Source organism: Neolamprologus brichardi, chromosome 23 (genome assembly GCF_056152115.1).
Source record: "Neolamprologus brichardi isolate AB-2024 chromosome 23, ASM5615211v1, whole genome shotgun sequence".
Taxonomy (NCBI): Eukaryota; Metazoa; Chordata; class Actinopteri; order Cichliformes; family Cichlidae; genus Neolamprologus; species Neolamprologus brichardi.
The window spans coordinates 19,872,272-19,888,384 of NC_142125.1; the positions used below are offsets into that span (position 1 = coordinate 19,872,272).

A 16,113-nucleotide genomic window follows, 5' to 3' on the forward strand; every position below is an offset into this window, starting at 1 on the left:
TCCCGACCCAGCCGCCACTCCCAGCCAGGTTGGGGAAATGCGCGCTAATCATACACTATGAGGGCTTTTAAACAGGAGGAGCCGGGCGGGTGGAGGTGCAAACAGAGGGCCTTTAATCAAATTAATTTCCAGCAGCATGTGCATACTGATGAAACAGGCGGGCCTGAGAGATGCCAGTGCAACCGCTTCAAGGTCTGATGGCAGAAAGAAGACTCGGGCAGTCTCACCCCCACGCCTCGCTTTGATCCATGTATGAAATGCTCCGTTAGGAGCCAGTGATCCACGGGATGTGTTTAAATATTTATGCTGTGTCACCGTGGAGCTTGTAAACTAAAGAGTAAGGCCCCGTAGATCAGCTGTAACTACCAATATGACCCATTAGATCCAAAAACATCCACCTCAGAGGGGTTTCCATCTAAAGGAGGAGCTCAGTTGCAAAGATCTGTCTGTTTATTTACCACTCTGACTGACTTTTCAGTCCATCAGGAATGCTCGAGGAGACGCCACATACAGTGACTACAGTACAAGCTGTGCTGGAGGGAATATAGAGGCAGATACCTTCCTAAACCCACTGGAGGAAAAGCTTAAAAAATCTTTACCAGACAGATCAGATTTAGAAATAGTATTGAAAGTTTAGCCTGGCACTGACAGAAGGAGTCACTGGAGTAGGATATATTGGCTACCTCCTCAAAGCTGATGGTAGCCTCAGGTCTGTACTCTGAAAACTTAGGATTAAACCTAAAGTTAGCTCACTAAGGCTCAAATCCTGCTTCAGAGCTATGAAGACACAGACCTAACCTGCTGCAGAGCAGAAGAGCACACCTATTGACAAATCAGATCACTGGAAAATAGCACCACCGTCACTGGAAGATCCTTCAGAATACAGGAGACCGTTTGAAGCAGAAGTGTGAAACATGTTTTACTTTGCAGGCTACAAACAACAATGAGAAGTTCGTTCTAAACACGATTTTAAAAAGCCAAAGCACAAAGTCAAAGACAAGCCTTTAAAAATATACCTCACAGTACAAAGTCTTATTTAATGATCATGCCACAAAACAGATGAAGAACAGCCTGAGATATCTTCAGATGAACAGTAAATCTTACATCTGAGTCTGCTGCCATTACATATTTGTTACAGTTCATAACAACAGTATTTTTATGTCTTCATGATTCCAACTGCTCATCGACATCTAGAAATATCTCAAACCTCCCAAACATTTTCACTCCAAAAGGAACAGAAATTGATTTCATTGAAATATTGGATGGATTTGATGAATTCCTCTGATATTTCTCTAATGAGCATCAATAAGAAATAAAGATCCTTGGAAGCAACTTTATTTCTTTGTTTTTATTTCTTCTGGCTGCAAAATTATTTCCAAACATTTTCATTGTTCTGTGAGCTTTAAAGCAGACTTCAGTCTAAAACAACACCTGAGCCTGTTAGCTGATATAAAACCAGCATGTAGGCCTCCTTGAATTTGACTGTTTAGTTCTGCAGGGTTTGGAGCTGGAAGAACACGATTCAAACTGTGTAGCACGCCATAAGAAAACATCTCAGCAGCACCTGAATTTAACTGAATAAAAAACTATTTGATCTGTACACACTCAGAGTTATTATAGATTTGAGAAGCTTTGACACCATGAGGGAGGTGGTTTGCTGGACTCATGAGGATCCTGCCTCATTTTACAAACACCTTACTGAAACAGAGAGCTGCTAAACTCACCACTCCTTATACCAATTATGCTTCACACAACTTCCAACGCAGAATAAAACCAGGTAGACAACAAGGTGAATATCAGCTGATATCAATGACGCTGTCAGTCCCTAACAATACAGACTAACAAAAGGGAAAAATCTCAAACCAGAACTGAGGGATCCTCAGGGGATTAATCCTGTGACTCCTACTGTGGGAGAAAAGGAAGCTGAGCTCCACAGTGGCCTCACAAACAGCAACATGGGCATTTTTATTTAAAGAGTGAGAAAAGGGGAGCAAAGAAAATAATTCCAAAATAAAGCCAACATGTGCTGCACAGTGAAGCTGAAATAAACTCTCAGAGTGAAACACTGAAGCAGCTCTGATGAGCTAAATAATCACTAATCAAACACACACACTAGTTTAAAAGGTTCAAATAAAGCACAGCAGCAGAGACAGAGCTGCCCTGGCTCAGAGCGCCCTCTGTTGGATTTTCACTCAAAGTGCTGTATTTAGATTTACTAATTACTTAATGCAGGCTGAACATCAGAGAGGAAAAATAATGAATCAAAACTTAAGTACCCAAACCAAAACTTTACATGTGCACCGTGAACAAGTCACAGGGATGAGAAGGAAAAAGGATGAGTTGAAGGTGTTAGTAGGATGTCATTATCTTCTGATCAATTATCTCAATCTGCTCCAAAAAAACCAAAACAAACAAACTAAAAAAGAACTTCTTACAAATGTATTTATGACTTGCATCTCTCTAAAGGTTTACAATGGCTAATTCTGAAGTGAGCCATTGTAAACCTGAAGTGAAATGAAGACTGAAGCTCTGGAGCTGATCATCATCAAAGAAACGATCAAACAAGATGATAAAAGTTCGGGTATTTATTCATTTCATTGTGAACAAGTGTGTTGTACATGTTAAAACAAGAGAACAGTTTCTCCATCCTGTTTTTGATATTTCACACCAGGAAAATAATGAAATTCTAACATTTGTACTCATGTCCATGGACGGTATATGCTTTAATATCTGTGCCTTTAAACATTAAAAGGAAAGAAAAGGAGAGTTTCTATTTACACAGACTGGACTTCCTTCCTCAAATGGATAATTTTCTTAATCTTGGGAACAGTTTAAAAGCAGGAATCAACTAAAGCTCAGCTTGTTCTGCAGCTTATGACTGAATCTTGTGGTCTTCATCAGGTGCATTTTGCTGGGTTCTGTTATTAGGACTTCTTCTCTGGCTTGGCTTAAACTTTGATTGATCCACATTCCCCATGGAAAAAGATTTGACTGACTGATTGACAGGACATATGATCAGAGGTGCAGAGTTATCATCATCATCATTGACCCCGGGACAGAAGAATGGGTAGAGTTTCCCGGTGAAGGAGCAGCCAGTAAAGGAGTAGACAAGAACTGCGTGATCTACATCATAAAAGGAGACCAGACCCTCCTCATAATCCACAAACACCCCCACCTTCTCAGGATAAGACTGAAGCAGGAGATGGACTTCAGGATCTTCAAGAGCCACACAAATGTTTTCATATACTCCTACAGTCCAGTAACCTTTCTCAGGACTCGGTGTGATTTCTTGTTTCCTGTTGACTGATTCTCTGACTACTCCTAAAGCCCATTCAGTCTTTTCTTTAACCTGAACTTCAAAATAAAATCTGCCTGACGAGAGACTCTGCTTTCCTAAAACGACAAGCTCTTCAGAAAATCTCTTTGGGTTATCTGGAAAATCATTCTCCTCTTCACCACAGTGTACTTGCTTTCCATCATCAGACAGGATGAGATGGTGATTTACTGTATCAGGATCAAGAGTCACATCCACTGCATATTGCTGGACCCTCTTCAGCTCAGCATAAAACAACTTCTTCATGTCTTTACTGAATATCTCCTTCAGCTGATCCACAGCTCTCACCACAGCTCTCACCACAGTCCCCTCATATGATGGTGGATGGATACTGACCTCTGTCCAGTCCTTGGTGGTTGGAGCAGCTTTCAGGGATGAGAATCTTTGGAGAAGGTGGAGGTGATCTTTAGAGCGTGAGAGCTGCTCCACCTCAGAGCTTCTCTTCATCAGCTCAGAGATTTCCTGTTCCAGATCTGTGATGAAAACTTCAGCCTGTTTCTCTGTTGTTTCCTGTTTCTCTTCAATCTCCTTTATGAGCTCGTTCAGGCGTCTGTCAACAGACTCCTTCAGAGCAGTGAAGACCTGAACACCTTCTTCTTTCTCTCTGTCTGCAGCATCTTTACTCATCTTCACTGACTCTTTGATCTCCTGAATCTTCAGTCGTCTTTTCTGGATCATCTGTTGAGTTTCAGCCTCAGTCTCCTCCATTTCTGCCTTCTTTCCTTCATATTCTTCTCTCAAAGGAACAAACTCGTGAGTCTTGTGGTCAAAAACAGAGCAGAGCACGCAGACACATGTCTGATCGGTCTTACAGAACAGCTCCAGAGGTTTATCATGCTTCATACACATCCTGCCTTCCAGGTTCTCCTCAGGATCAATCAGCTGATGTCTTTTCAGACGTGAAGCTGTCAGATGAGGCTCCAGGTGAGTCTGACAGTAGGAGACCAGACACACCAGGCAGGACTTCATAGCCTTCAGTTTGGTTCCAGTGCAGATGTCACAGGGAACTTCTCCTGGTTTGGCAGCTTGTTGCTCTGAGCTGCTGCTGCTGACTTTCTGCTGAGCTTCACGTCTGAACTGAGAAACCACGTCAGAGATGAAAGTCTTGATATGCAGCTCAGGTCTGGTCTCAAACACCTTTTTACACACAGGACACTGACACCTGTCACTGATATCCCAGTGTTGACTGATGCAGTTTTTGCAGAAGTTGTGTCCACATGGTGTGGAGACTGGATCAGCGAAGACATTCAGACAGATGGAGCACAGAAACTGATCTTCAGATAGAAGACAGCTGGCAGCAGACATGTCTGCACTCTGAGTGAGAAAGAAAAGAAAATTCGTTCATTTTTAAATTTATTAATTCACATAACACTACACTTATATTTTTCTTTCTTTAAATATAGGATTTACAGGCTTTTGGTTTAGAATTAATTAACTCATACAATCACATAATACTGTATTCTAAAATAAGTTTGCACATTTTAGTTTTTACTGTTATATTTATGATTTAATCTTTCTGTGTTTTCTGAGTTACCTTAGTGGCAGTTGCTCCCAGACCCTTGGCTGATGAGCTAAGAGGTGGAATAGGGGCGGAGCAAGCATATATGGAGACCTGCAAATTGGGTCATACCACAACTCTAATTTGTTATGTTAGTTTCAATAAGGTTTTGTGTGTTCTACCTCTTTTTGTGTGTGCACTATTTAAGTTTTGTTTAGGTATTGAGCTGTTTGTTGTCAGCTTTTGAATAGTGTTCTGTTACTTTGACCTCTTTTACGGGCCCAAGATTTCGATTTTGCTGTATAATTTAACCCAAGGGCGTAGATTTGGCATGGACGGAAGGGACATGTCCCCACCAATATCCAGCGATTATTGAATTGTCCCCACCAATAATTTGATCTCTTCGACTAAAGAAAAACTGTCAGCGTCTCATTCACCCAGCGGTGCAGAAAGAGTTAAATTACGTTCTCTACTGGAGTCCTACCTCATGTGACAAATATGGCCAATGTGATTGGCTGTGCCTTCCAGGGAGCTCTGTTTAGTTTTAGCAGCGGCAAGCCTGCGCTGCGAGGAGGAGAGGAGGACGGCAGCAAAGAGGAAGAACCTGGATATAAGAAAGTATTTTTCAAAGAAACCTGTAAGTCACTTAAAGCCAAATTAACTCATAAAATGTGTCCGTCATAATAATGTTACAGGCTATGCTAGGCTTTGGCCCACATCAGTCTAAAATTGTATGCAACCATTAATAACGTGTTTTGGAAACTAACTGCACAACATGCAGCACTATTAGTTATCTCAGTCTCTGTCAGAGAAAACGGCAGCTTTGAGCAAGCCAGGATATTAGTTTACAGAGGCTGTTAAAATTATATGTCTAACGTTAAAATGTTGGTGACACAATAATTTCATTCTAATGGTACTGACATATTCATAGGGTTAATTTTTGAGACAAAATATCATGAAGTAGCCATGATTTTGCAAATATTCCACCTTGTAGTGCAGTTGCACAAATTGTTTTAAAAATGCACTCACACTACAAACATTACTGATGTGTCAAGATTTGCACAAATTGACAGAAACACTGAAGCAGCTACACATTTTATTCTTATTGTCATGTATGTCCTATTTGTCAGGTGACAGAAGAACCAACACAGAGCTCAGAGAGTAATGGTGACACAAGATCACAGGTGAAATTGGATGATGACTTGATGGTTCATGACTGTATTTGAAGCACATGTGTGACTGCATGTATTTGGAATGTCTCATTGTTATTTATCAGGTGACAGAGGCAGCTCTGCCATGTTGTAGCTCAGACAGAGGTGAGGTCACAGGTGACTGACTGATGATTTGGTGCTGTAGATTAAATAGTATTTATTATCATCATCCCATCATCCCAGTATCCTCAGCTGAGGCTGAAAGAAGCTTCAGTGCTCTCACAGTATAGATGTAAAACAAATGTGCCAGCAGTTTATCTCAGTTAACGAGAGGAGAAGGCATGTGTGTGGCCCCTTCACATAGTGGACATTGAGTTGTTGTGTGGGACACCAGTAGTCCATGTCTGTTGCTGTAACAGTAGCTCATGTTTAGAATAAAACATCCCAGCTCACTCCCTTAATCGGGGCAATAGTGCCTAAAATGTTGCATAATTTTGCCGAGAGATCTTTTACTTTGTGGTAATCTTAGATGGACAAAACCCAGCAGGTCATTCAGTGTTCCCTTAGTGCTAATGTATATAAGAGATGTTGGTGTACTATAACTGAAGTAATGTTGTTAAGTCCTTAAAGTCATATTCTTTTATTGTCATGATTGTATTTGAAGCTATTTTTATTTTTGTATGATACCTGATTTATATGGAATATGGCTGAAGTAAACTAAACTCTAAAATACTTAGACTTAGACTTAGACTTAAATTTAACAAAACTATGAATTTTAAGTTTAAATGGTTGAAAATCATGTAGAATAGCATATGCAGGGAAGTATATTTCTCCTTTTTTATCAAGAAACAAAGACAAAAAGGAAAAAAAAGAAACAGGACAGGGGTCGGTGGTTGAATCATCCGTCCCCACCAATGCCAAAACCAAATCTACACCCTTGATTTAACCACATTTGTTTGGGGGGTTAAATAAAAAGCCTTTTTGGGGGGGACTTTAAGGTTAGGGTCAGGTTAGTGTTTGGGGACTGTAATCTGATCATCGTTAGGGTTTGGCATGTGGTGTGATGCTGTTTCCACATCTCAAAACTATGACATTACAAATTTAAGCCCAGATCAAATAAAGGATCATTTTAAACTGAATCATGCAGAGCTACTGTACACACTGTACTTCCTCTCACTTCTTCACAATAAAATGAATCCGCTGCTTTGCTTTTATTGCAAAACAGCTAAAACAAATAGAAACAATGAGTACAGGAAGTGATGAGTAAGCAGTAATAAAGCAGGCAGACTGAAGTCCAAATGTAATTCACTTCCAAAGTCCAAAGAAGTGACAGAGCTAAATGTTTGCACAGTCGATCCGTAGATGAATGATCACGTTTCTATTGGAACCAGTGTGACTGTGACGAATCAGCATGAAATGAATAGAGTGTTGAATGTGATCAGCTGCACTCACTGCTGTTTGTAGAGACTCTGCTGTGTTGTTGAGGAAAATCTGATAGACTCAGTTGAATCTCTGCCTCTCCCTGCAGGTGTGTCAGGCACAAAGTGGGGAGCTTATCAGACCCTGAAATTAGAGATTTTAACTGTAAACATCTTTTCTCTGTCCAACAAATGTAATCTGATCAGTGCTGCTATTAAATCAACTCTTATTTCATAATTTAGAAAAAATGTAAAACACACCAGCTGCAGCAGTGTTACAGTTATTGTTCCTGACACAGAGAGCGTTTCAGTTTTAAACAGCGTGATCATGATATCTGTACTCACCAGTGTTGGACAGAAGCTCTGCTGTGCTGCTCAGAAAGGCTGGATGAGCTCAGTTTAAGGTTCCTTTGAGGAGAAACAGATTTGCTGAGCAGCAGCTCTCGCTTTAAGTTTCAGGTCTTGCCTCTGACACTGAAGCCCTCGTCTTTCAGGTGTTGCTCCACCTCTGACAGGTGGTGGGTAAGGTAACACTTTATAATACGCTCAATGACAAAGGGTTTAATTTCCCTAGAATCAAGTGGAATTTCCATGTATTTTACTTGAAACTACAATGTACTTGTTTGTACCTAGAAAAACTTAGTGGTTTATACACTGAAAATAGGGGCTAATAATGACTTCTACTGTATAATCCTGACTCTCTGTGTTCTGTCCATTAGAAGGAGTGAATAAGCAATTTTAAGTAGTACGTAACTTCTGAGTATTTTAGAGGAAAGCAAACAGAAATTATACTATTAGTCATTTTATGTAGGGTCTGAGTAATTTTTAAGTAGTATTTAAATAATTTATTAATTAATTTCAGGTTTTAGTGGAAACAACAACAACAACAAACAGAAATTCTCCATCTTATGTTGTAAATACACTGTAATTGTACGGGAACAGGTTATATTGTCTAATGTGTTTTTTATATTTGTGTTATGGGCTGTATTGGTGTGCATCAAGAATGTTACACTATTCAGTTTCCTCTTACATTTCTAAAAAATATGATTTGGACTGTGTCCCTTTTTCCAACTTAGAAAAAACAAACAAACACTAGAAAATATTACTTTTCAATTCAGTTTCAAATATACAGTGCCAAATCACAACAAACGTTGCCTCAACGTGCTTTATATCGTAATATAAAGACCCTACAATAAGTCAAAGAAAACAGAGAAAACCCCAACAATCATATGACCCCGATGTGAGCAAGTGTTTTGGCGACAGGAGGAAGGAAAAACTCCCTTTTAACAGGAAGAAACCTCCAGCAGAACCAGGCTCAGGGAGGTGCGGTCATGTGCCGTGACCAGTTGGGGGTGAGGGGAGGAAGACTGGACAAAGACATGCTGAGGAAGAGAGCCAGAGATTTATAATAACTAATAATTAAATGCAGAGGTGTATAAACACATACTGAGTGAAAAAGGTGACTGAAGAAGAAACATTTCGCACATCATGGGAATCCCCCAGCAGCACAGACCTATTACAGCGTAATTAAGGGAGGATTCAGGGTCACCTGATCCAGCCCTAACTATATGCTTTATCAAAAAGGAAAGTTTTGAGCCTAATCTTAAAGGTAGGGATGGTGTCTGTCTCCTGATTTCACACCGGAAGCTGGTTCCAAAGAAGAAATCAGACTTTTGAGTTTTCCAGAAAGGGTGGTCAAGGCTGGGTGTCAGGCTTTCAAATAAATTTAAACTCTGTGTGGGTCTCGTGGTTGATTAATATCTTAGAGTGGAAGATTGCTGCCACACCCCCTCCTCGGCCTGCACTTCGAGGATTCTGAGAATTAGTATGACTCAGGGGTATTGATTCATTTAAGCTAACATAATTATCCTGCTGTACCCAGGTTTCTGTCAGGCAGAGTAAATCACTTTGTTAATTACTTATTAATTCATGTACTAACAGACACTTAGAAGAGGGAGACCTAATGTTTGATAATCCCATTTTACTGTTTTAGTCTTTGGTGCAAATATATTGTTCTTTGAGATTTTTATGTTTAACTCATTTATTGATGATTTTTGGTTTGTTTATTTTTCTTTTTTGAGCATACATAGTCTCTAAGGGGATGAGTTGATAACAGGAGGAGAGAAGCTGCAGAGAGGTGTGTAAAACTGCAACTCTGCCTCCTGGTCCTAACTCTGGATTGTCACATTTTGGGGGGTTTAATAAATTTGGCCAGATTTGTAGAAATGAGAGCTGCTGCACCCAGAGTAGGACGGATACTGTCTCTCCCAACAAGACCACGTTTCCTCCAGAAAGTTTGCCAATTATCTATAAAGCCCACGTTGTTTTCTGGACACTACTCAGACAGCCAGCAATTTAAGGAGACCATGCGGCTAAACATGTCACTCTGGGAAGGGGACCAGGAAAACCAACCAAGTCCGACATTGTTTTGGCAAAATTACACAGGATTCAATATAAATTTTTAGTGATTGTTGTAACCAGGTGTCATTACTGCTGATGTGAATTGTAATTTTATGGAAGTTATGTTTACCCTTAGCCAGTAGTGTTAGGTTACCCTCAGTGTAGCCTATTTTGGCTGTTTGTGGGTGTGTAGCAGAGCGGGGCAAAATTAGTAGAGCAATAGACAGATAGATAGTGGTGTTCCAGTGGTTTCTGTTTAGACCACGCTTCCTCCTCACTGTCACCCTGCTGTGGGAGATCTAATGGTTGCTATGCTACCTTCAACTGCACCGACTACAGGAGCCTGGCTAGCTACAGGTATTTCAAGGCTGTGAAGCCAGGACTCCAAATCAGTGATCCTGGCCTGCAGAGCTGCAAACAGGTTATATTTATCACAAGTATTGTTATTACTAAAGGAAGTCAAGGAGTAGCAAGCATCTGACACACTGAGCAGGAAAGTAGAAGAGGGACAGGTGAAGAAGCCATACTGCTAGTGAATCCTATAGACAAAATGAATGAATGAATATTGTGAATATAACTAGCAGATGAATCAAAGGAGACTGTGCTACAGAAAAAGCCTTGAAGATTACACTATGAAATAAAACGTTATCTATGTTTGTTTGTTTGTTTTAATTGGCTACACAGATGAGCTACACAAAGACGCCACTGTGCTCTGTAACAAAAACATGAAATGGTACTCTACTGCAGAGAGAGCTCTCGGTTTGGGGCATTATAATGGCGGAGCCAAATCAAACTTGACCATGAGAAAAGTGAGGAAGACGAGTAAGATTCTATGGTTCTTCTCTCTGATGTATCTATCAGATATATACATCTACTACAAACTGCCTCTTGTAAGTGTATGATAATTTTGACTGTCAAAGACTTTTAATCTAACCAAAGACCATGAATTTCTTCTTTTAATTTTTCTTTTTTCCCCACAAAACACCAATATAATTGTTAGTATTAAACAAGAGAAACTGAATTAGATTATGTGGAAATATTTTATTAATTAAGTTTTACACAATAAGAGATTAACAGAGTTATTGGTTTGGTTTTCATCTTTCGGGGTGTCAGAACATCGATGACAGCATTTAAAATGAACTGAAACAGCTTTGAGACAAACTCAGCATCGACTCTCAGACAGCACTGCGTTTCACCACTTATTATACACACAGTATTTACTGAGGTGCTATTTCATTCAGTGTATTTAACAGTCAGGGCCTCAGTGACAAATGAGAGCGCTAACAGTAGGGTTGCCAACCGTCCCTTAAAAAACGGAATCGTCCCGTATTTAGAAACAAAAGTACACGTCCCGTATTGAGCTGAAAAGGGACGCACTTTGTCCCGTAATACAGTGAGAATCAAAAGTAGTCTATAAGTTTTAATGTAATTAACGCTTTGTTTGAAAACATAATTCCCAGCCCCGCTCCTGCTTTGTGACCAATGAGCTGACAGCACAAGTCAAATGGTTAAAAAAATAATTTCACACACAAAAAAAAGAGCTAAAAAATTCACCACACTGGGAAGGGTGAAGACAACTGGGTCACCTGGCCCTGGCCACGAGGTGTCCCTTATTTATTTCTCAGGGAGTTGGCAACCCTAGCTAACAGCAACAGCAGAAAAGAATTACAGCAACTATTTCATTATTCTCCACTGAAACAAAACTAATGTCTAAACTAATGTTAAACTTTATTATGCTTTTAATTTAGAGGGCATCATCTTATTCAGAGTGAAACACAACAACAGCTCTGATGACCTGAATAATCATTAATCAAATGCACGCATGAGTTTAATGGTTTAAATAATGCACAGCAGTGACAGTGCTGCCCTGGCTCAGAGCGCCCTCTGCTGGATTTTTACTCCAACTGCTGCATTAACATTTACATTTAGGCTGAACACCAGAGAGAAAGAGTAATGATTTAAGACTTAGCTAGCTAAATGTTTAAGTACCAATACCACAACTTTACATTTGCATCATGAACGAATGGCAGGGTTGAGAAGGAAAAAGGACGAGTTGAAGGTGTTCGCGGGCCGTGGGTGTCATTATGTTCTGATCAAGTATCGCAGTCTTGAAACTAAACATAAAAATCATGGTACAAATGCATTTATGACGTGTATGATAGTTAAAATAATATTATTGATTCAAAACAGCAGCTCATTCTCCTGTCACTTCAGAGGTAAGATGACTAAAGTTCAGCAGCTGATGATCATCAAAGGAGACGATAAAAGTTCAGATTTATATTTATGTGATTATGAACAAGTGTGTTGTAGTAGAACAGAGGAACAGTGTCTCCATCCTGACTTTGATATTGATATAACACCAGGTCCATTAAAATAATAAAATGTTAACATTTGTACTCATATGTGTGCCTTTAAACATTGAAAAAAAAAAAAGAAAAGGAGAGTTTCTATTTACTCACACTGTATTTCCTCAAATGGATCATTTTCTTCAACTTGCAAACGGATTAAAAAAATAAATAGATATCAACTAACATTCAACTTCTGCAGCTTCTGAGTGAATCTCATAATCTTCAGAAGGTGCAGTTTGCCAAGTTCTGTTTATAGGACTTCTTCTTTGTGTTAGTTAAAATAATGAGCTTAACCTATAATTGATCCAATTTCCTAATGTAAAAAGATCAGACCTGCTGATTGACAGGACAGATGATCAGCGGCGCTGAGTTGTTACCATCATCATTATTACCGGGACAGAAGAATGGGTAGAGTTTCCCAGTAAAGGAGCAGCCAGTAAAGGAGTAGATAAGAGCTGCGTGATCTACGTCATAAAAGGAGACCAGACCCTCCTCATAATCCACAAACACCCCCACCTTCTCAGGACCGTGAAGAGGAAGATGGACTGGAAGGTTGTCAAGAGCTAAAAAACTATTTTTACCTAAAATTACTGTCCAGTAACCATTCGCAGGACTCGGATTGGGGTCTTCCTTCCTGTTGATTGACTCTCTGACCACCCCTAAAAACCATTTGGTCTTTTCTTTAACCTGAATTTCAAAGTATAATCTGCCTGAAGAGAGACTCTGCTTTGCTAAAACACAAACACCTTTAAAAAATGTCTCTGGGTTGTCTGGATGTTGCTTCCTTTTATCACCACAGTGTACTTGTTTCCCATCATCAGACAGGATGAGTTTAGGATGTGCTGTATCAGGATCAAGAGTCATATCCACTGCATACTGCTGGACCCTCTTCAGCTCAGCCTCAAACAGCTCATATGATAGTGGATGGAAACTGAGCTCTGTCCAGTCATTGCTGGTTGGAGCAACTTGTAGGCATGAGAAGCTTTGAATGAGGTGGAGGTGGTCTTTAGAGAGTGAGAGCTGCTCCACCTCAGAGCTTCTCTTCATCCGCTCAGAGATTTCCCCCAGCTCATTTCTGATCTCAAACACATTTTTACACACAGGACACTGACACCTGTCACTGATATCCCAGTGTTGACTGATGCAGTTTTTGCAGAAGTTGTGTCCACATGGTGTGGAGACTGGATCAGTGAAGACATCCAGACAGATGGAGCACAGAAACTGATCTTCAGATAGAAGACAGCTGGCAGCAGACATGTCTGAAAGAAAGAAAATGAAATTATTTTATGCACAATTCAGTTTTACTCATATTTAAAGTGGACTTGTTCTGCTTTTACTTCCTTCTGTCTCATGTCTCCTCTTCCATTGGTGGATGGTCATGTTAAACACGACCAACACTCAGTTTCACAGGGTTTTTTTTACTCTTAGATCCATATGAGGACAATACCAGCCATCTGTGTTAGACAGGATCATTAGTTTGAAACAAGAAATCAAATGGGTGATGTTGAATGCTGTCAGCGTGAGTGCCCCGCAGGTTCGATGTCAGTTAGAGACATTCTGGAGTAACTTGGATAAAGTGGCAGAGAGTGTCCTCAGTGGGGAGGAGAGTGGTGTTTAGAGCAGACTTTAATTGACATGTAGGTGAAGGAGGCAGAGGTTATCAGGTGTTGGGCAGGTATGGTGTTAATGAGAGAAACGAGGAAGGACAGATGGTGGAGCATTTTGCCAAAAGGATGGAAATGGCTGTGGTGACCATGTACAAGAAGAAGCTTGGAGACGATGGCTCTAACAAAAAGAGTCAGCATGACATGAACAGAGCATTGAAACATGAACGTGATCAGCTGCACTCACTGCTGTTTGTTGTGTTGTTGAGAAAAATCTGATAGACTCAGTTGAATCTCCGCCTCTCCCTGCAGGTGTGTCAGGCACAAAGTGGGGATCTTATCAGACCCTGAAATTAGAGATTTTAACTGTAAACGTCTTTTCTCTGTCCAACAAATGTAATCTGATCAGTGCTGATATTAAATCAGCTCTTATGTCATCCTTTGAACTTTTGAAAATGTGAAACACACCAGTTGCAGCAGTGTTACAGTTATTGTTCCTGACACAGAGAGAGTTTAAATTTAAAACAGTGTGATCGTGATCGTCTGTACTCACCAGTGTTGGACAGAAGCTCTGCTGTGCTGCTCAGAAAGGCTGGATGAGCTCAGTTTAAGGTTCCTTTGAGGAGAAACAGATTTTCCGCACTGAAACTGCTGTGAAACAAAAATTTACTTTCATTTACTGTCTTTATATTTGTTTGTTTTTACTCCTAGTCCGTAATCCTGTGTTGATGCAGAAGTATTCTAAGTCATAAAGAGATGAGACTGAACATCTGGATTTTAAAACAGTGTGATCGTGATTGTCTGTACTCACCAGTGTTGGACAGAATCTCTACTGTGCTGTTGAGAACGGCTGGATGAGCTCAGTTTGATTCTTGTTTAAAAGAAACAGATTTTAAAGTTCTTTCAGTTTCACTTTTCGAATTCTGATCCTGAAGTTCTGGTTTTTCAGGTTTTGTTCTGCCTCTGTCAGCAGGTGAGAGCTGGTGGCTAAGCAGAGACTTTTAATGTGATTATCAGCCAGGAAACAGACTTCATGTGTTTCTTTGATATTTCAGTCATGTTGAGCAGCTTTGTTTGGGTTGTTTTTCAAACGTGAAGGGAAAGTTTTGCTGTCACATTTTCTGTTTGTTTTGACTTCTCAAATGTTGTTCAGCTCTAAAGCTGCACCATCATGTCAAGAAACCAAACAGATTCTCTCATGATTTGTGCAACTAATCATTTCCTCAAATCTTTACTTGAGATGTTGGAGAGCACAAAGACCTTAGAAACACTAAACCTGGAATTTCCTTTATAGCAAAATTTGTCTCAAAAGTGTTACAAATACGTACGAGTACTTCTTAATTGACTTCTACAGTGGCCTGCTTTGGTTAATGGTAACATGAGTAATATTAAAAATGTCCTCCCCTTTAGCATTTGACATTCTCCCAACAAAATATACCATAATCTAAACCCAGTCAACAAAACAGAATTTTCTTCAAGCAAACATCAACAACCCAAAATTAGCAGCCCCAGTGTCCAGTCAGTCCAACCTCTAGTCCACATCGTCAGTCCAGTCACACACATTCACTCACACGCATTCACACCAGATATTGCTGATAGTGGAGACTCCCACGCAAATAATCAGATTCTCCACCCTCAGCAACATGAGCTCATTCATTTGTTTTATTTATTTTTTGGTTTTTTAGGAAAAGAGTTCTTTATGCTCTTGGACTGGATTGACTCGCTGCAATCCTTTTAGACAGGGACTTACAACCTGATCAGGTCCCCACAGGTAGCCTTTTCCTCAGCCCATTGTAATCTGGAAAAGCTCACCTTATATTTGTTCTCACGGAAATTTTTACAGCGCTGTTAATTCACTCTGTCAGGCCTGCTTAGCACAAAAATGAGAAAAAGAGAGCTGATTAGTAGCTCATCAAAACATAATCACCTGACAGGTTTTCTCTTAAGTGCACTGTTACAATTTTAAAGGGCCCAGTTCTACCCACGTCCATGATTAATAAAACTCCCTCTATTAAAATAAGAACCACCCAAACCTAACTGTCAGAATCAGCCCATCACTCAAACAACAAACCCAAAAATCTTAATCACAGAAACGTTTTGCCTCAGGTTCTTCAGCGACTGACAGTCTGAGGCCAACTGACATAATTTCACCTGCTAAATACACAGAAAATCTTGTTAAAAGCCACAGTTTTGCACACCATTGATATTCTCATTAAGCCCTCTCTAAACAATCTATCATACCTAAATTCTAAATTTCTTTTCCAAATCTGGACTACTGCATTTAGACTACTGCACTGACCACTTTATTTAATTATCCTGTCTGTTACCAAGCCTTTATTCTCACACAGTCACAGTGTCTC

The 16,113-nt window shown here is 40.0% G+C and overlaps 2 protein-coding genes across 3 annotated transcripts; both read right to left on the minus strand.

Moving 5' to 3' along the window:
• Positions 1–2,872: 2,872 nt before the first annotated feature.
• LOC118454869 (E3 ubiquitin-protein ligase TRIM21-like) lies at positions 2,873–4,648 on the minus strand. The gene has a single exon (XM_035911806.2). It carries the CDS (start codon positions 4,637–4,639, stop codon positions 2,873–2,875), a length of 1,767 nt encoding a protein of 588 aa, XP_035767699.2. The 5' UTR covers positions 4,640–4,648.
• A 6,179-nt stretch (positions 4,649–10,827) lies between these two features.
• On the minus strand, positions 10,828–15,250 carry LOC102790878 (pyrin-like). Of its 2 annotated transcripts, none has more exons than XM_035911788.2 (3): positions 14,307–15,250; positions 14,001–14,100; positions 10,828–13,408 (listed from the first exon to the last, which is right to left on the minus strand). In XM_035911788.2, exon 3 carries the CDS (start codon positions 13,404–13,406, stop codon positions 12,477–12,479), a length of 930 nt encoding a protein of 309 aa, XP_035767681.2. In that variant the 5' UTR covers positions 13,407–13,408; positions 14,001–14,100; positions 14,307–15,250; the 3' UTR covers positions 10,828–12,476. The 2 variants fall into 2 exon arrangements, 1 of the variants encoding a protein (XP_035767681.2); XR_004843924.2 differs by lacking the exon at positions 10,828–13,408 and adding an exon at positions 13,490–13,603.
• Positions 15,251–16,113: the final 863 nt, after the last annotated feature.